At 35.1% G+C, this 21,954-nt stretch overlaps 1 protein-coding gene and 1 pseudogene across 2 annotated transcripts in view; one reads left to right on the forward strand and one right to left on the reverse strand.

The window, feature by feature from the left end:
- MRPS35 (mitochondrial ribosomal protein S35) overlaps nt 1-21,954 on the reverse strand; it is a 46,383-nt gene that overhangs the window by 17,897 nt on the left and 6,532 nt on the right. For both annotated transcript variants that reach the window (XM_055395657.2, XM_055395656.2), the window contains 5 exons: nt 20,913-21,080; nt 18,775-18,835; nt 9,925-10,064; nt 2,261-2,370; nt 1,468-1,537 (listed from right to left, as the gene is read on the reverse strand). In XM_055395657.2, coding sequence (XP_055251632.2) covers nt 1,468-1,537; nt 2,261-2,370; nt 9,925-10,064; nt 18,775-18,835; nt 20,913-21,056 — 525 coding nt within the window. In that variant the 5' untranslated portion in view covers nt 21,057-21,080. The remainder of the gene's footprint in view (nt 1-1,467; nt 1,538-2,260; nt 2,371-9,924; nt 10,065-18,774; nt 18,836-20,912; nt 21,081-21,954) is intronic.
- Nucleotides 10,570-10,997, forward strand: LOC129536632 (proteasome maturation protein pseudogene; annotated as a pseudogene).

Below are 21,954 nucleotides of genomic sequence, written 5' to 3' on the forward strand. Positions count from 1 at the left end.
GCTCAAAAGCAAAGAGCTACCAGTTACTTTTTGTCCTTTTACTAAACTTGCAACAAAGTTTTATTTTATTTTTAAATTTTTCACTCACCCTCTTGTGCTGTTTTATTATCAACTGAATCTGCAATAAAATTAGCTGTATATGTTCACAGAATTACACAGAGATGAAAGGAGACTCCAAAGACCATTTAATGTAACTAACATCTGAAGAGTATGCTCCTTTTACTGTATCCCCACTAAGCAACCACTCCTGGAGAAGAGAACGGCAACCCACTCCAATATTCTTGCCTGAAAAATCCCACAGACAGAGGAGCCTGGTGGGCTACAGTTTGCAGAGTTCAACATAACCGAGTGACACCCACACACCCACACCCACACCCACAGTAAGCAACCAATGGATGAAACAGTTTCTACCTATTAAAGCAGTCCACTTCATCTTCAGATGAATCCTGTGCAGAGCTTTCAGTCAGTAAATAAATCACTATCGTTTTTACTTTGTTGTATCCTTAAAAGTCATGAAAAACAGATCTCTTTTTTTCAATATGAAGTCCTTTGAACATCTAAAGAGAGTGACTTTCTCCACCTACTTCCATTCTTTCAAATGTTCCTAACATGAAATGCTATTAAGTCCCATGTCTATGTTGGGCAGGTTTCAAAAAATTAAATTTATGTGCGTATCTAAAATTATTTTAATTTAAAAACATATAAAACTGTGAGTTACCTAAATATATTAGTTACCAACTTTAAACGAGTTGATGCTCACACACAGCAAAATCTTCCTTATGTGTATACTTACACAACTCAATAAACTCAGATTCAAGACTGTTTTTATAGTTTAAATAATTAATTGCCCTAATTGCCCCTAATGTATACCAGTGAAAAGTTCACATGAAAGACTACACATTAACTAAAATTTTAATAAATATTTAATACTTTCTATAAAGTTTTAGAGCTTTGTTTTGTAGTTTACTTGAATAACAGGATGAATTATGTAGTTTCAAGTAATATAGATGGTGATCTTCCTTCCATAACTTTGATAACTTTCACCCAAAGTCATACAAATAAAAAAATAAATAAAAAATTTTGTATTTTTTTAGCCTAAGCCAACCCACTCCAGTGTTCTTGCCTGGAGAAACCCAGGGACGGGGGAGCCTGGTGGGCTGCTGTCTATGGGGTCACACAGAGTCAGACACGACTGAAGAGACTCAGCAGCAGCAGCAGAACCTGAACTTTAAAGGCATTTTAGTCATCTGATTTCTGAGGGTCCTGAGACGGACTGCATAATATATTTCAAGATCCTCACTTTCAATATAAGTAGAAGTTACCTTAACACATTTTACATGTCCTTACCTTAAATAGCAGTTCATTAAACTCTCAACTGAGTGCTGGATACACAGACTGTTTTGAAAGGCTAAGATCTCTCAAATTACAATGAAAAAATTATTAAACATTTATCCTACAGTCACTTACCCAAGATTCATGGTATAAAACTGTTAGTAGATACATTGCATAATCATAATTCTGTCTCTTTAAAGGGCACCTTTAAAAGACAGAGAGAGGAAAGAAGTCAAAATGCTAAAAGTTCAGTATACGGAATAATTTGCAAAGTATACAAATACTAAATACAAAGGATAACTTATATTCAGGAATTCCCTATCTGCCTTAAGAAAATTCTGTCCTTGGAATAAGAATTATCTATACACTTTATGACTTGAGGGCATTGAAAACTGATGCTATTTTTACTTTTATTTAGAGGATCTCTTCACTTTCTTTACTAAAAAAGTTTTTTACACATGATAATAGCTTTACACTATTTTTACTATGACTGTGTCTAACCCAAGCGCCTTTCATGATCTCAGGGCTGAGAGTCTGCAATGACAGGAACATATCTGCTGTGTTTCTTTAAAGAATACAGAGAGACAGATGGTAATCTAGAAGTTCATCCTGATCTCCCCAGAGCTGATTCTTTTAAAAATGAGCTACACTACACAATGCCATATTTTTATGCTGTCATATTTAAAACGGAACTAATGGCCCAATATTAGATAAACTTCTACATGAATGAGCTGGCATTAGCTTTTAGGCTACAAAAGTAATAGAGAAACGGAAGTAATTACTTCTAATTTCTTTCAATATAAAATAAAAATATCATGACAGTTGACTTTAATTGTACTGTTTATTCTATATTTGGTTTAATAGTCTTCTATATAGTTGTTAACGGTAAAACATAAACATGTGATGAATACACTGAACTTTTCTTTACCTGTCTGTCTTGATGGTAAGCACATCTGTGCTCTTGCAGTATCGATCTCCCACTAGTTTAATAAGTTTCTTCTTTGCATGATCATCTAAATTCAAACTGGAAAGTTTAACCTTAAAAATACATGAAAAAAAATTGAAAAAAATTATATACTTTAAATGAAAAAACAGTGGCAATATTATTCATACTAACATTAAAAAAGAAACCTTTCCAAACTCCTTTGTATACAGTTATCAATTCACAAATATCATGAAGCCCGATCTTATTCACAGGGGGAAAAAAAAAATGGGAGCAAACTGGGAGTTCTTTGAAAGTTCTGGGCATAAGTACTTTTCCCAAAAGAATCAACAATATGTCTCTTGGATGAAATTACAGTACTTATGAGTAGCAGTAACTAGAAGAATTCAACTCAATAAGTGTTAGTAAAGCTGTTTTTAAAAATAAATGGACTAAAAAAATTCTTTTAATAAAAAAATAAAAATAAACAGATGAAACATATAGGCTTTAAGGACTCCTACCATGCAAGTATGAGTACCACTGCAACAGTTTAGGGGCATTTATTTTAAGAGCTGCAGTATCTCAAGGAAGCCAGAATACAGCACCATGAAGGGTCAAAATATTTGAAATGATTCCGTTCAACATCTCTCAAAATGATAATATTAGTCCCGCAAGCTGCTAAAAAGAATTTACTTCTTTAAAAAGGCTCTCTCTATTGAATCTATTCAGGAAATGCTGAATTAAATTGGGTTCTTCACGGCAGGATTTCTTAGACAAAGCAAAATGTGAAAGAGCATTCTGAAATTTCAAGACGCTGGATGGTAATGCAATAATTTTCTAATTTATTCAACTTTTCAATGGATAATTCACGAACTTAGTCTTCCTTAAAACATATTTTGGGAAATGCTGGGCTAAATGAGCATACTTTTTAATTTGCAGAGAATTATGGCCTTGGCTGAAAGGTATTATCCAGAGATAAACAGGCTTGATCCAGGAAAACAGGTTACAAGGCAGAATACAGTCAAGTGAGGTAAACGAAAGATTATCTTTCCATGGACAGCATTAAGAATATGCAAGAATTAAAACTATATGAAGTAAAAGGCTAAATAAGATTTTGAAATCCCACATATTTCTTCTTTCTAGCTTCAATAACCCAGCATCTCTCTCAAGACAACTGTAGCATAAGAGCTTATTTATTTTCCCATTTTTCCCACTAGACCACAAACCCCTGAGAGTAAGAACAATATCTGTCTTGTTCCTGGCAATGACCTAGCACCTAAAAAGCATGCAACGTATTATCAGCTAAACGAAATCACACATTTTAAAAAGGGAGGATATGTTGTTTCTTTTTTAAGCACAGTGGATTTTTTTTAATTTGGACTAGAGAAAATAGGAAATAAATAAATATGAATGCAAAGACCGTTAGTAAGAATAATAACAAATATTAATCCCAGAGGATGATCATATGGTGTAGGCAATGCGAAATTACTAGTCTTCTAAAAAGAATTTATATCAACAATCAGTTTATTAGTCTGAGGGATAAAATATTAGTTTTATGATGACTCTGATTGCTAGCATTATGAAGAATTACCTATAAGAAAACCAAAACTATACCTACATTGTGATTATTATTATGAAAATATATGCATATATGCATACATAAAGACATAGTACAGAGAAAGAAACAGATTTTACATTCAGCTACTGAGAACGTAGTGATTTTTCCCTTTTAAAACTCATTTTAAAAAAATCAAGATATTTAACAATAATTTTTAAAATTTACCATTTAAAAAAATTTGTGTTTCTAGTTTCTTATGTGAGAAAGTCAAAAACAAAAATTGGCAGCAATGCTGATCATTACTGTGATAACTGCTTTAAAACTCATGTTCACATTAACATTTTAATGGTCAAAAGTTATATAGGGTCTTATGCCAGAAACTCATAAATACTGCAGAAGCAGCTGTGTGGTACACTCCCGCCACCTACTAGCACACAAAGGCACTGCAAAATTGTACTCTTTAACCTGGACTAAAACTCTCACTTTGAAGTTGAGTGACATTTATTTGTCATTCTTTTTCCAAAATTCAAAAGAATCCTTAGACATTTTTTTACAAGTTACTATATTTTAAAGGGTCAGTATTAACCTGTTAACATTATGCTCCAAACAATGTTGACATTTCAAATCAGAGGTGGTTGCAGTAATGGGTGTGTATCTTCAAATGTGTCACTTAGAATGACATACATTGAAAGAGGCCTAAATGTGTGAAGTATTTTCTCTGTTTACAAGAATATGCAATTAGTTAAAGAACAATGGCATTAACACATAAGCCAAGAACTGGACTTCATGTCTAGATGTCTACTTATCAGATAAGTGACTTTAAACAAATCAGGTGATCTTCCTGTCTGTTTCCTCATTTATAAAACAGAAAGGATTCACAGAAGTTTTGTCAGGAGTCAGTGAGATCAAATAGAAGAAAGCACTTTTAAAGTAAAATCCTACAAAAATATGTTACTTTAAATTCTGAACTACTTCTATGACTTTATCACAAAACATGATACCAACTTTTCCTCCCCTGAATTTAAAAATCTGAGCATCTCTAAATATTTTACAGTAGTTGATTATCTTCACAATATTGCATTAAATCATGCTGGTCTACATTTTAGTCTCACTGTTTCACCTGCTTCTACCCTTGAACCACAATACCAGTCTGGACACTACCTCTGAGCCTCAACTATCAGCAGATGGAGTGAAAATAGTTCAGAAGAGCAGCCAGGAGTCAGGCAGGGGCTATAAGGGATGGAGGAAGGTGTGTTGTGGTGGCATGAGACAAGAAGCAGATCGACAGGGATGGCCACAGGATACAGTAAGTGGTATCGGCGGGCATACTTTAAATAGAGACACATGTACTCCAATGTTCATTGCAGCACTGTTTATAATAGCCAGGACATGGAAGCAACCTAGATGTCCATCTGCAGATGAATGGATAAGAAAGCTTTGGTACATATACACAATGGAGTATTTCTCAGCCATCAAAAAGAATGCATTTGAATCAGTTTTAATGAGGTGGATGAAATTGGAGCCAATTATACAGAGTGAAGTAAGCCAGAAAGAAGAACATCAATACCGTATATTAACGCATATATATGGAATTTAGAAAAATGGTAACCTGAACCCTGTATAAGAGACTGCAAAAGAGACATAGGCATTTAGAACAGTCTTTGGGACTCTGTGGGAGAGGGTGAAGGTGGAATGATTGGAGAGAATGGAATTGTAACATGTATATTATCATAAGTGACCAGTCCAGGTTCGACGCATAAATTTTCCTCTGTTCAAAAATAAATAAATAAATAAATAAAGCACTGATTATTTTTATGTGAAACAAAATCAGCAGATTTAGAACCTTATATGTATAAGGGACCTTATATGTATACTCTAGTACTTAAGACTAAGGCCCACAAAAATCAAACCCCAAAACATGAATTAGAATCTAAGTTTCCTGGAAATTCCCTGGCGGTCCAGAGGTGTGGACTCCACCGACTGCTGTGGGTCCAGGTTCAATCTCCTGTTGGGGAACTAAGATCCCATAAGCCCCATGGTACGGCCAGAGAAAAAGAATCTAGGTTTCTCTGGGTTCAGAGATTTTACCATAAAACACAGAACTCAAACAGTGTTTTGTTGTTATCATTATTATTAAAAGAAGTAACATTTATTAAGTTCTTAAAAATGTATGAGGTATTATTAGTCTATAATAGATACTCTGTTAACCCATGGAACGGTATCAGCAAAGCAGAATTTTAAGTTCTTCTCCTGTTTTCCTTTGTCAATCTGTGTTTCATAAAATGTATATAATAAATCTTTTGTAATTTTTATATTTTCAGTATCTCTAAATACATAATTATATTGCTAGACACTTAAACTGTCCTATGGAATTTTTTTTTTAAATGCTGAAAAGCTTCAAAAATTCATTTCATAACCCTGACACTGAAACTCAAAGAAAGAAAATTACAAGTTAGTTATGGCTATAACACTGAAAAAATTTCTAAAAATTAAAGTTTGTCTATTTGTTTGCATACGATGTAAAGATGGTTGCACAGATTTTCAGTATTTTTGCAGTAAACTGGAGTCTTCCAATTTAAAATACAGATTACATGGAGTACAAAAAGAAACTTTTTGTACTGGAAAGCCCCTCTAAAAGGTGGGCAGTCACTCCCCAGAATAGGTGAATCAAAAGTACATTAGTAAGGGATCTCTGGACAAAGGGCTGATTCTAGGAATGGGACAGGAGTATCTCAAATGAATTAGGAGCACTTTGTGGTGTCAAAAAATGAAGATGTGTTTAAAATACAAATGATGGGGCATGGCCAAGGAACAGAGGGGCCAAGTGAATAAGTGTCCAACTGCCAAAACCAAAACAATTTGAGCAACACAATGAAGTATTACTGGACCAAAATCCAAGATAAATAGCCCTGAGTCCACACTGATATAAATACATGACCGATTAAACAAATGGAGGAGAACGGACAAATTCCCCACACAGAAGAATTCCAAATAATCTGTGTGATCCTTCTCCCTCAAGGTGGTGGAGTATGACTTCCATAAATGTGGGCTACGCAGAGCGACTTCCTTCTAAAGGGTATACTATGGAAAGGAAGAAAAAAAAAGTAATTTTAAAGTGGAGAAAGATCTTAGCTGCATCACCAATGATAAATCAAGTGAGCAACCTACACCCTTGCTCTGACACTATGAGAATGCCACTTTGCTTGAGGCTTTTTTCCCCAAAAGGCAGAACAGTCTAACCATGAGAAAAACATCAAACAAATTCGAACAAACTGAAACTGAAGGACATTCCACAAAATATATAACTGGTACTTCTAAAAACTGTCAAAGTCATCAAAAACATAGAAATTCTGAGAAATAATCAGTCAAGAAGAGCCTAAGGAGACAAGATGACTAATGCAATGTGGTACCCTGGATGGGATTCTGGAAAAAAAAAAAAAGAACCTTAGATAAAAACTAAGGAAATCTGAATAAAGTATGAACTTTTAATTAAAAGTGTATCAATAGTGATTCATTCATTAGTTGTAACAAATGTATCAAAGTAACATAAGATATTAACAACAGGAGATATTTGGTAAGACATACAGCAAACTGTACTATCCTTGAAACCTCTCTGTAAATCTATTTTAAAAGTTTAATTTTAAAAAAAAACTGTCTGTGACTGCTATGTGAGAAAGATACATCTATGTGCATCAAGAAACAAGGGTTTCCAGTACTAACTTAGGAGTTACTAGGCCACACGTGGAACTGCACTGGCATGTGGCATGTTCCTGGTGAGTGAAGCAGGGCTTCGATGTTCTTCCAAAGCAACATGAGACAAAGACAAATGGTCCTAAATATTTAAAATAGCAAATCAGTCAGTGGTAAAGTAAAAGAATAATGTACCATAAACTGATCAGGACTCAGGAATGATTCAGTAATTGAAAATCTAGAAATATAATTCATTACTTTAAAAAATTCAAAGGAGATCATTCCAAAAATACTAGGGAAACTAGGAACAGGATACATCGTTAACATAATAGGGACTACTGTCTCAAATTGGGGTCCATTTCAGAGTTAAAGGCTAAACACTAGAGGCACACACATTTTAGAGCAGCACAAGGGACTACATAAACATTTTAGAAACTAATGCAAAAGAAAACAAAAAATAAGATGTTAAAAATGAAAACTACCATTAATTATCATTTATTTCTTGAGAAATGACCCAAAGAATCAACTGAAAAGTCCTAGCATTCAGATTTTGGTCTCCAAACATCAATGTTCACTAAAATGTATCAGAGCTCTGGAGAACAGGTCTGAGAAATGAAACACACTATAAAAGGAGCCTGGGCCATCTTGTATCAGAAGGCAAGGAAATTTCCAAATGCTAATGGGATTGTAAAAAAAAAGGATATAAGAATCAGCTTAGACTCCTACTGGCCAAAATTTGGACACACTTCGAATATCAAAAAGAATATGATTTTATATGATTAAAATTTGCTGAACATACCTATCCACACTTACCTGTTCAAGGGAAATGGAAAATATATAACCTCACATTAGAGAAAGATTGTGTCGTCAGTCTCTTAACCACATGATCAATCTCAGCATACTAAAAATATAGTAACCAGACTTTACATGCCTTCTCATGGAATGCAATATAAAATACATAGCAACATCTCTCAAATACTGTTGTCACAGTTAACTGTAATCAGCCCCTTAAATCTAACTTCCAGTTTATATGAAATACAGAAAAATAAGATAAATGACATCAGGATGCATTGACAAATGCAGAAGGTAGGGAATGCTGCAGAATAAAATGCCTGTCTCTTTAACTTGTCTACATCATGGTGGGGGTGGCAGGTCGGGGAGTGGGAAAAGGAGTTGCCAGGTCCTTTACTGTTCTAGATTTAAAAAGACGTAAATAACATCACAGGCAAATGCAACTGTGTTTGACTGGATCCTGGTTTAAAAAACTCAAATGTCTACTGACTGTTAAGTGGATAAATACAAGTGAAGTGAAAGTGTTAACTGCTCAGTTATGTCTGATTCTTTGCAACCCCATGGACTCCTCTGTCCATGGGATTCTCCAGGCAAGAACACTAGAGTGGGTTGCCATTTCCTTCTCCAGGGGATCTTCCTGACCCAGGGATCAAACCCAGTTCTCCTAGTATTACAGGTGGAATCTTTATCTGAGCCACCAGGGAAGCCCAAGTGGATTAAAAAAAAATGTGGTATATCCATAAAATGAAATATTATTTGGCAATAGAAAGAAATGAAGAACTGATACACGCTATAACAGATGAAACACTGAAAGCATTATACTACGCAAAAGCATACATGTTATATGATTCCTTTACATGAAATGTCAAGAATAGGCAAATCCACAAAGAAAGAAAGTAAGATTAGTAGTTCATAGGAGCTCGGGGGAAGTAAAGAACACTGGAGAAAAGGGAGTGACTGATAACGGGTATGTGATTTCCTTTCCATGGTGATGAAAATTTCTGGAGTTAAGTAGTGGTGATGGTTGCACATCTCTGTGACTATGCTAAAAACCACTGAGCTGTCAACTTTAAAACAACAAATTCTATAGTATGTGAATTATCTCAATAAAGCTGCTATTAAAAAGAAAATATAAGTTTTTAAGAAATCAATACAGCATCAAAATGGGCAAAGGAGCAAAAAGAAAAAAAAAATTTTACAAAGGAATAAACTTTCACCCTCATTTGAATTCAAAGACACACATATTTCAAATAAAATTTTTACCTATCAAACTAATAGGTAATAATAATATCTAATCTGGTAAGAGTACAGGAAAATACAGGCTTTCTCACAATCTGCTGGTACTGTATTTGGAGGAATTTTATATAATCAAAAAACTATCACTATATATATAAAAAATCCTTAAAAGATCTATATCCTTTGACCTGACTTCTCATTTTAGTAAGTTATCTGAGGAACATAATCAGAAATATATATATAAATATTAATTTCTAAGAATATTCATTATATTTTTCTAATAAAGAAAACTGTTAGAAAGCCTAAATGCATCAGTTTTATAGTCACACATACAAAATACTACTATAAAATAAAGTGTTATAATAATTCTTATTTTTTAAAAAATAACTCTTACCCTTAAGGTCACTACTCGTGCTTTGGGATTTCGAATAGATGGTCCTGATGAAACATAATCAGCTGTGTCAATTTCAATTGGAAAATGCTTCTCACATTTCTCATCACTGTCTAATGCAGCTGGCCACTCAGTGCAAAAATCTGAGAATTAAAATAAATTTAATCATCTGTAGTTTTATAATTCTCATTGTAATATATATCACCAGACAAAATCAAATTATTGAGGGAGGTCACCTTTCAGGATACATGAAATGAAAGAACAGATTCTCTTCTGCACTTTATACACATCATCATCCCACATGCATCACTTTTCTTCCTAGGTGAATCCTAATTAGGGGATTTAATTAAGGGAATGATTTGGCTAGTTCAGGTTTGGTAGGGAGCAGTAAGTTAAAAGGGAACTATGACCTGATGGAAGCTTATTATAGCTTTACACATATCTGTTATGAGACAGTGTTAATTCCTGACCAACTAAATGCAGAAAATTTCATAGAGCCTGGAGCATTATTGTTTTTGAAATGGCAATAGGTAATATGAATTCACATCCAAATGAAGGTTATTAAAAATCAGGTGAAGGGGAAACGGAAGTGAGTGGCACGGCCAGCTGACCATAACAGAGTAAGGGTTTGTGCATTGAACAAGTTGAACATGAATGCCAGAGAACTTGGATCTCAGCCAAAGGACAGTACTCCAGCTACTGAGCTGTCAGCAAGTGGACCTTTTGAAAGTCATGATCTTCTTCGAAAAGGTTTTTCTTGTGTGAAAAATGAACTTCTGCCCAGTCATCCTCTTGAATTATCAGAAAAAAATTACCAGCTCAACCAAGATAAGATGAACTTCTACACACCAAGAAACATCCAGGGTCTATCTGCGCCACTAAAACTGCAGATGGAATTCAAGGCAGGGCAGCAAGTTCAGCGTCTTCCATTTCTTCCAAGCTCAAACCTTTCACTGGATATTTTGAGGGGTAACGATGAGACTATTGGATTTGAAGACATTCTTAATGACCCATCATAAAGTGAAATAATAGGAGAACCACATTTGATGGTTGAATATAAACTTGGCTTGCTGTAATGCCGTGTGCTGTCCATGGAAGTAGAGGGGCTGCATCTTGTTTATAGTTGTCTTTTTCCTATAATTTGATGTGCACAACATTAAAAGCACTGACACATGAAAAAAAAAAAAATCAGTTGTTGGGAAGTGAAAGAAGCTCTGAAGAGCTCTAAGAGGGAATTCCCAGGTGGTCCAGTGGATAGGACTCGGTGCTCTCATTGTCATGGACCAGGTTCAATTACTGGTCAGGGAACTAACATCCACCAAGCCATGTGTGCAAGTTCTACCAGAGAACTGAGATGCTGTCAATCTTCTTTCAGAAATTGAGTCAATAGGGCCTCTAACTATAAAGCCTCAGTCACCTTTAAATGATCCTGAATTCATGTTTCTTTTGACTTCTGAGCTCCTGGCACTAAATGGAAAGAACAGACTTGTCCACATATTCACGCAATACAGCCAGTCTGGAGAGAGTGGGTCTACATCTGAGATCTGGGCTACAACCAGAAGTTCTAAGCCCGGAGAACACTGCTCATAGCATAGAGGTGCAAACTCAGGCCTCAAATGGAAAAAAAACAATCTTTCAAGGAAATGTAGCTATCGGTACATATCCCAGCCTCCTGTAGCTATCGGTACAATACCGAGGCACTCCCTAGGTGGGCAACTGATTTCATTTTGCCCTAGCCTATCAAGTTAGTACAGTAGAGGGCTCCCAGTCTGGGATGAAAACTGAGATTATCAGGTTCCCCTTAACAGAAATCCCATTTCCTAAACAACCTCTTCCTAAGAAGAGCTAAAAGTAATAGGTTTCTTAGATCAAGCGCATGAGATCCCATGGATCCATGCTTTCTCCAACGTTTTCCCCAAGCTAACGACTTTCTTATAGTAGACACTATATTTAGCTCCCGGTTAGACTTTAAAATCAGTCTGCAAAATGTCACTCCAGATTACAGAGACCTTCCAAGATCTGGGACTAAATATATGTTAGCAAATTAAGTATAGCTCACACCATTCCCTAAATACTGTGTTTAAGAGATCAATACCCAGACACTCTGAGGGGAGAGAAATAGCTTTGCCATTAAGAACATTTTGACATTTAAATAAAATGAACAGAGCAAAATTCCTGGGGTTAAACTGCATTCCCATTATGGACTAATCCCAGTATCCTGTACTATAAGATGCAACAGTGCCAGGCACTTTATTAGGCAGACTAGTTTGGGGAATTTTATGAGTTACTGAGTGTATACTGACCTTTTTTAAAAAAAAAAACTTTGGATAAGTCATTTCAATCACCAGATGATAATTACAGTTTTTAAATTAAATTGCCCAATTATATGTTCAAAAAACCCCAGCCAACTGGAAAGTACATAATAGACCGCTCTCAACCTTTTATTCGTCAGATAGGTAGAGAAACAGACTAGAATTTGGAAGACCTTGGTTTTTACTTAACTTCTGCCACTGATTATTAAAGTTTTGGTAAATTACCTAACTTTCCTGTGCTTCAAATTTTCCATTTGCAAGTCAGATACAAAATCTGAACTGACCTACTATGAAAGAAAACTGAGAAGAAATACTTGAAAAGCCGTTTGAGTTACTTGGAAGATATGATCTAAATCTAGAAGCTGGCAAAAGTATAAAGGCAAAATTAAGGAAAGATTAAAACATTCACTTAAATATTATAAAATATAATGCTAGTCTTCTAAATATACTGTATAAAACCCTTTCATTTAAAACCTATCAAGTATTTTCAAACTATCTCATTACCAGTTTCTAAATTATTAATGCACATTTAAAAATAATGTTTAAAAAACAAAAAGAGTGGAATTTATCACAGGGTAATATATTTGTTCTTCTGTGAATTCTTTCCATTTCATCTTGATCTCTTCAGCATCTACTAGGTCTCTACTGTTTCTGTCCTTTATTGTGCCCATCTTTGGGTGTAAAGAGGGCTTCCTTGGTGGCTCAGACAGTAAAGAATCTGCCTGCAATGCAGGAGACCTGGGTTCGACCCCTGGGTTGGGAAGATCTTCTGGAGAAGGGAATGGCAATCCCCTCCAGTATTCTGGCCTGGAGAAATCCATGGACAGAGGAGCATGGCAGGTTGCAGTTCCTGGGGTCACAGAGAGTTGGACACGACTGAGCAACTTTCACTTTTTTACTTTTGGGTGTAAAGAAGGCAGAGTGCCAAAGAATTGCTGCCTTCAACCTGTGGTGCTAGAGAAGACTCCTGAAAGTCCCTTGGACAGCAAGGAGATCAAACCAGTCAATCTTAAGGGAAATCAGCTCTGAAAACCATTGGGAAGACTGATGCTGAAGCTCCAGCATTTTGGTCTGATGTAAAAAGCCGACTCACTGGAAAAGTCCTCGATGATGGGAAAGATTCAGAGTAGAAGGAGAAGAGAGTATCAGAGAATAAGATGGCTGGGTGGCATCACCGATGCAATGGACATAAACTTGGGCAAACTTCGGGAGATGGTGAGGGACAGGGAGGCCGGTGTGCTGCAATCCATAGGGTCACAAAGAGTTGGACACGAATGGATGATTGAACAACAATGCATTTGTTAACTGGCTTTGCAAAGGATCAAAAAATTACATATGATTTGTGTCACATGGGGCACAAATATGCACCAGTGATCTCTATCAGTCTAACATTCAGTTCAGTTCAGCTTAGTTCAGTCACTCAGTCATGTCCGACTCTCCGCGACCCCATGAATCACAGCACGCCAGGCCTCCATGTCCATCACCAACTCCCGGAGTACACTCAAACTCATGTCCACAGAGTCGGTGATGCCATCCAGCCATCTCATTCTCCGTGGTCCCCTTCTCCTCCCGCCCCCAATCTTTCCTAGCATCAGTCTTTTCCAGTGAGTCAACTCGTCACATGAGGTGGCCAAAGTATTGCAGTTTCAGCTTTAGCATCAAGAAACATACAGTCTAAAGGGACAGAAGTTCATCCTAATGTCTCAAAACAGAAGACAACATAACTTAATGAAAATAAGATTCTTCTTCCCTCATTTCAAGCGTAAGGTTATTATTCCTGTTTTTAGACCTCTTTTTACGATCTTTTCATTTTTTCTTCTTCCTTTTAATTTTCAACTGGAAGGCCCTTACAGAAGCTCAAATTTCATCATAATCATGTTTACTAATTTATTTCTCCTATTAGCATAATCAGGCTACAGGTGGAGTTTCTGGTTTCATTTCCTCTTCTGGAAAGCCTTGATAACTATACTGAGCAAGTAGACATCACTTTCAGATGAACATGGGAGTCCATGTATCTCAATACTCCATCTTCATTTCCTTTGAATATATATCAAGAAATAGGATCGCTGGATTATATAGTGTTCTAATTTTCTTCTTCTTGAGGACTCTCCATGCTGTTTTCCACAGTGGCTGCACCAATTTGCATTCCCATCAACCATGCACAAGGGTCCTCTTCTCCACATCCTCATCAACACGTTACCTTCCCGATAGTCACTTTGGTGCAGTGATTTTGAATTTTTTTCCCAATGATTAGTGAAGTTGAGCATCTTTTCATGTACTTATTGGCCATCTGTAAATCTTCTTTGGAAAACTGATGTCTGTTTAGCTCTGCACATTTAAAATCAGTTGTTTTTAACTATTGAGTTGTATGAGTTCTTTACATATTTTGGCTATTAACCCCTTACCAAATACATGACTTGCAAATGTTTTCTACCATTCTACAGATTGCCTTTTCACTTCACTGATGGTTTCCTTTGCTGTGCAGAAGCTTTTTAGTCTGATGTAGTCCCACTTGTTTATTTTTGCTTTTCTTGCCTTTGCTTTAGGTGTCAAATTCCTAAAAATCATTGCCAAGACCAATGTCAAGGAGCTTACACACAATATTTTTCTCTAGGAGTTTTATGGTTTCAGGTCTTATGTTCAAGTTTTTAATTCATATTCATTTTTGTATATAGTATAAGAATGTGGTCAAGTTTCATTCTTTTACATGTGGCTGCCCAGTTTTCCCAACAACATTTACTGAAGAAACTATCCTTTCTTGATTAAGTATTTTTGGTTCTTTTGTCACAAATTAACTAAACAAATACAAGACTTTATTTTGGAATTCTGTTCTGTCCCACTGATCTATGTGTCTGCTTTTATGACAATACCATACCGTTTTGATTACTACGATTGCTTTGTAATATAGTTTGAAATCAGGATGTGTGATGGCTCCAGCTTTGTTCTTTCTCAAAACTGCTTTGGCTATCTGAGGTCTTTGGCTATTTGAGTTCTGTACAAATTTTAGAGGAGTTTATCCCATGTCTGGGAAAAATACCTTTGGAATTTTGACAGAGATTGCATTGAATCTGTATATTGGTTTCGGTTTTATGGGTATTTTAACATTATTAATTCTTCCAATCCATATCTTAACACTTATTGGTGTCTTCTTCAATTTCTTTCATCAATATTAGTTGATATTGATGAAACATACAGATTTTTCACTCCCTTGCTTAAATATATTCCTAAGTACTTTATTCTTATTTTTATTATGTTCATATATATTTTACTTTTATTTCTTCCAGTTTTGAGATATAATTGGCATATAGCACAGTGTAAGTTTTAACTGCTTTTTAAAAAAGCTGGCTTAAAACCCAACATTAAAAAAACTAAGATCATGGCATCTAGTCTCATCACTTTATGGCAAATAGGAGGGGAAAAAGTGGAAGCAGTGATAGATTTCCTCTTTTGGGGCTCCAAAATCACTGTGGATGGTGACTGCAGCTATGAACTTAGAAGACACTTTGCTTCTTAGAAGGAAACTTATGACAAACCCAGACAGTGTATTAAAAAGCAAAGACATCACTTTGCTGACAAAGGTCCCTAGAGTCAAAGCAATGGTCTTTCAGAATTGAACCATGAAGAAGGCTGAGCACCAAAGAACTGACGCTTTTGAATTGTAGTGCTGGAGAAGACTCTTGAGAGTCCCTTGGACAGCAAGGAGATCAAACCAGTCAATTGTAAAGGAAATCAACCCTGGTTACTCATTGGAAGGATTGATGCTGAAGCTGAAGCTCCAACACTTTGGCCACCTGATGCGAACAGCTGACTCAACAGAAAAGACGCTGGGAAAGATGAAAGGCAAAAGGAGAAGGGCGTGAAAGATGATGAGATGGTTGGATAGCACTACTAACTCCATGGACAAGAACTTGGGGAAACTTCAGGAGATAGTGAGGGACAGGGAGGCCTGGTGTGCTATAGCCCATGGGGTCACAAAGAGTCATATACGGCAAAGGGACTGAACAATAACAACTGTACAATTTAAGGTATTAGTTAGTTCAGTCGCTCAGTCGTGTCCGACTCTTTGTGACCCCATGAATCACAGCACGCCAGGCCTCCCTGTCAATCACCAACTCCTGGTATAGGGCATAATAATTTGAATTAAATAAATTATGAAATGATTATCACAATAAATTTAATGACTATCCATCGTCTCACATAAATACAAAATAAAATAAATAGAAAAAAAACTTCTCCCTTGTGATAAGAACTCTTAGGATTTCTTCTCTTAAAACTTTCATAGATAACACGTAGTAGTATTAATTAATTGTATTTATCACATCATACATTACATCCTTAGTATTCAGTTACCTTGTAACTCGAAGTCTGTATCTTCTGACTGCCTTCATTCAATTGTTCCTCCCCCAACCCAGTACTTTATTCTTTTTGGTGCTATTGTAAACGATTTTCTTAACTTCTCTTTCTGAATCTCCTTCTGAACTCCCAACTTCACTGCAGAAAATGCAACTGATTTTTGTATACTGTATCCTGCAACTTTACTGAATCCACTTATTAAGTTTTTCTGGAGTCATTAGGAGTTTATATACATAAAATAATGTCATTAGCAAGAACCGACAATTTTCCTTCCTCCTTTCCTATGCCTTTTGTTTCTTCTTCTTGCCTAGCTGCTCTGGCTAGAACTTCTAGAGTTCTACTAGAATAAAAGTGGTGAAAGTGGGCATCCCTGTCTTGTCCTGATCATAGAAGAAAAGCTTTTAGCTTTTCATTGCTGTACTATGATATTAGCTTTGAGCTTATTATATGTGGCCTATAATATGTTGAAGTTTGTTCCCTCTATACACACTGTGTTGAGTTTTCTCATGAAAGGATGCTGAATTCTATCGAATGCCTTTTCTGCATCTATTGAGAAGATCCAATGATTTTTAGCTTTCATTTTGTTAACGTGCTATGTCACACTGATTTACTTGCAGGCGCTGCACCACCTTGCATCCCTGAAATAAATCCTTGATCATGGTGTACGATCCTTTTAATGTACTGTTGAATTTGGTTTGCTAATATTTTGTTGAGGAGTTTTGTATCTGCGTTCATCAGGGATGTTGGCCTGTGTTATTTGCCTTTGTCTGGTTTTGGAATCAGGATAATGGTAAGTTTATGACTTTGGGTGTTCTCTTCTCTTTTACTTTTTTGGAAGTTTGAGAAGGATTGATATTAATTCTTTAAATGTTTAGTAGAACAAACCAGTGAATTTGGAATTTGGGATTAACATATACACATGATTATATATAAATAAGTAACAAAGACCTACTGTATAGCACAGAGAACTATACTCAGTATTTTTAAATAACCTATAAGGGAAAATAATCTATAAAAGTATACATAGATTTATACATATGTTTAATTGAATCACTTTGATGTACTGCTGAAATTAAGGAAACATTGTAAATCAACTATGATTCAATTAAAAAAAAAAATCACCAATGAAGTCATCTGGAGTGATTCAATCTCCTTACTAGTAACTGGTCCATTCAGATTTTCTATGCATGCTTCAGTCTTGGTACATTATATATTTGTAGGACTGTAAATATTTATATATTTCTAGGTTGCCTAATTTGTTGACATAAAGATGTTCACAGTAGTCTCTTAGATCCTTTGCATTTCTGTGATATCAGTTGCAACATCTATTTCATTTTTAATTTTCAAGCCTCTCTTTTTCTTGCTAGATAAAGGTTTATATTGTTTATCTTTTCAAAAAATAAGTTCTTATTTATCTTTTCTGTTGTCCTGTCTTAATTTATTCCCATTCCAATCATTACACTTCCTTCCTTCTACTAACTCTGGGCTAAGTTTGCTCTTCTTTTTCTAGTTCCAAGTTAGGTGGCTTAGTTGATATTTTTCTTTATTCTTATAGAGGCTGTTATTGCTATAAAATTACTTCCTGGAACTGCTTTTGAGACATCCCATATCTCAAGATATTTTTTGGATGTCTCTTTGATTGCTTCTTTGAATCAGTATGTGTTTAGGTGCATGCTATTTAATCTCCAGATGTTCGTGAATTTTCAATACATTTCTAGTTTCAAATAATTGTGGCTGGAAAAAATGTTTGATATGATTTCAATCTTCTTAAATTTTATTAAGACTTATTTTATGGTCTAACATATGATCTATCTTGAAATCATGTTTCATGTGTACTTGAGAAGAATGTGTATTCTACTGCTGTTGGATGGAATGTTCTGTAAATGTCTGTTAAATTCATTTTGTCTAATGTGTAAGCTTAAATCCAATGTCTCCTTACTGATTTTCCATCTGGATGATCTACCCATTGTTGAAAGTGAAGTACTGAAGCCCCCTACTATAATTGTATTGCTTTCTATTTCTTCCTTCAATTCTGTAAATATTTTCTGTATATTAAATGCTCCAATTTTTGGTCCCAAATATTTATTAATACTGTATCCTTTTGATAAACTGACCCCTTTATCATTAGAAATGAGATTCCTGTTAAATTAATAAAATATTAAGTTCATATTATAAAACAACCACATACCTTTAAGAGCCTCACAGTGCTTTTTAATTGCTACAGGAGTCAAATGCAGAAAATTGGGAATCTAAAATAGAGAATTTTAAAGGATAAATTAGCTAACTGTCTTTGTTTTTTGTTTGTTTTTTTGGCCATGCCATGCAGAGTGGGATCTTAGTTCCCCAACAAGAGACTGAACAAGGCCACAGCAGTAATAACACCAGGCCCTAATCACTGGATGGCCAGGGAATTCCTAAGTCTCTTAAAAACACGAAACACAATTTTCTCATAAAATTAAATCATAAGCCTCACAAACCTTGTAATAAATAAAATCTTTTTTTTTTAACAATACTGATTCCATGTCACAGATGTTGTAAATTTAAGAAATGAATTTCCTGAAATAAAGATTCAGTACCAAGTATCTTATAAGAATAATGGCAGAGAAAAAACTGTTATTTTTATAGTGTTATTCCTGCCACAAATCTACAGGTGTACATATTTCCCTTATAAAACTAAAAACAAAGACACAGACCATTGTTTAATAATCTTAATCCCCCTGGAACACATAGACTAAAAGACATTTTCTGTTTTATCCTTAACAGACATTTTATGAATTAAATGGAATGAATAAACAAAGCAAGCAAATCTTAAATGAATAATTAAAAGAACTTGGGAATATGTTTATAATACATTGAAAGGTTCTCTATTTATAGGGCCAATGAAAACTTAGGTTAAGGTCAGCGATTTGATTCCTTCAAATAAATAATTAACACTTCCTAGGATATTCTAAAAATAATGATAAGCATCCAAAGAGAAAATTTAGTTTAAAGAAACTTATTTTGAAAGAAAATCTGAATAAGCATAAAGTTCCTCCAAACATTATGTCTGGAATCTTAAGTACCAATCAGAAAATGGTTACTTTAAACAAGAGAAAACAGACACCAAAAGGTAGGATTATGGGGGCGGGTGACTTCATTTTCTATACTTCTATTCTTGAAACGTGACTTACAAGTCATAAAAGGAAAAAAATAATAGTGAATGCTTACACAGGATTTATATTGGCACTGCTTTATGAACTCTGCATATATTACCTCAGTTTACAAGCTTATCCATATGGCACATACTGGGAACAAATCATATCACTGGACTAAGCATATAGGTGATTCTTGAAAGAGACAGCATGCATTAAATGTTCAGATTTTTATATTTATTAAAATTCCACTCATGACCACCATTACAACATTATAAACATATTGTTACTCTCTCTCACAGTGATATTTTCCAAAGTTTTTTTTTGTTTAAACTAAGTTGAATTCTTCTCTTCCATTTGAAGAAAAGATTAGTTTTACAAGTGTTCGCTTTATCTCTTGAAATGTTCCCTTGTCCAAATTTCATCTGCCTGTCCCCAGCAGCAGATGATCCCCTCTCCAGGTTACTCTCTCATTAAAAAAAAAAATTTATTTACTATCTCATTTTTTTACCATCAACTTTTAGCATATTTTTGTTTTTCATGAAGTAGAAAATACAGTTTCTCTCATTTAGTAGAAAATACAATTTCTTGATGATAATTTCATTATAGGTAAAAGGAAACCATCTAAGACATGCATTCCCTGGTAATGGACATTTATATTTTACAAAGTCTACTTTTCATAAATCACAAAAGGTGCTATCAACTCATTATAGATGCATTTAACTGAAGCATTTAACATAACCTGTTTTGCTTCATGAAATAAAGAAGTTTAAGGACTATAACAATAATACTAATTTTCTGGAAAGTTTTAAAATCTCTTTTTTAAAAGTAAAAACCTCACCCGCCCCCCACCAATTCTCACTCTCAAATTAGGTTATTTCATTTACTTCTGCTTGAAAAACACAATATAGAAAAGATACAACAGAAAAGAAAAAGGCAAAAGGAAGCCACAAGACCAATTAATCACCCATTCTTAAATGCCTAGAATTCTTTAAGCCATCTTTATCAGGGATAAGTAAAACACAGTATCCATTATTACCTGGAAAACAACTGAATTAAAATACAGTAAGCTGCTATACACTGAACCTTGAAGTGTTGGGGGTGGGGGAAGTGAGGGCAGGGGGGTAGGTGTCAGAGGGAAATCAACATTTATTTAAATATAAGTTTCAGCCAATGAACCAGCAACTTATCCTACCTTTAAAAGTTCCAGATTTCCCTCCTTAGCCATGGGCACTCCCCTTTTTACTGGATAACCCATTCGAACAGGAAGAGGTACTGCAGAGGGTTTAAATGGAGCTGCAACAGGGTAAACACTAGGCCAGTCCTGGTCAACAGACATTTTCTCTGTCCTGGGAGGTAGTGCCTGAAGAATGTAAAATAATTTAATATTTTAAATACAAACACGAACTTTAATTTTAAAGGAAAAAAGGTACAATTAAGAGAAACACAAGGACTTGCAACCTACATAAAATCTGACGTCCCATAACTGCTGCCGTTGAAATAAAAAGAAACCCAGAAAACAAACCTACCTAAATATCCTTGCAGTTTCCTCAAACCCTGTGGAAAGGAACCCTTTAATAGCACATTTCCTTTACAAAAAAAAATTTCTCTTACTGAGTCTTTTTAGCAAACTTTCTTCATATTGTTTATGAAGGGGTCAGTAATGGTATATTTTGAATAATTTGTAAAACTTCAATGAAAGTCAGTACATGAGATGACAATGAGAATTTGAAATAAGGAAAACAAGAAATAAGAAAAATAAAGAATAAGAATTCAGAAATAAATTAAGATTAAACTAACTGAATAGACACATAATGAGAAATGTCTTCCATTCCCAGAGAATAGTTACGTGATAACTTAGTCAATCACATTAACATTTATTTTTTAAACTGTATTTGACAGATGGGGATGGCCAGCATTCCCTTTAAACCCAAAAGGAAGGTTCGAAGATGCAAAACTAGGCAACATCCTTCTAAGCAACAGATCAGTGTACCGTATGTCCTGGAAGCAGTTAGTACTCCTATGAAAATGAGTACTCTATATGATTATAAATGGTGCCACTTTAGTTCAGTTCAATCACTCAGTCGTGTCCGACTCTTTGCGACCCCATGTACTGGAGCACGCCAGGCCTCCCTGTCCATCCCCAACTCCCGGAGTTTACTCAAACTCATCTCCATTGAATCGGTGATGTGCCATACAACCATCTCATCCTCTATTGTCACCTTCTCCTCTTGCCC

This window comes from Moschus berezovskii, chromosome 6 (genome assembly GCF_049115385.1).
Source record: "Moschus berezovskii isolate FMDL1 chromosome 6, NW_MosBer_1.0, whole genome shotgun sequence".
Taxonomy (NCBI): Eukaryota; Metazoa; Chordata; class Mammalia; order Artiodactyla; family Moschidae; genus Moschus; species Moschus berezovskii.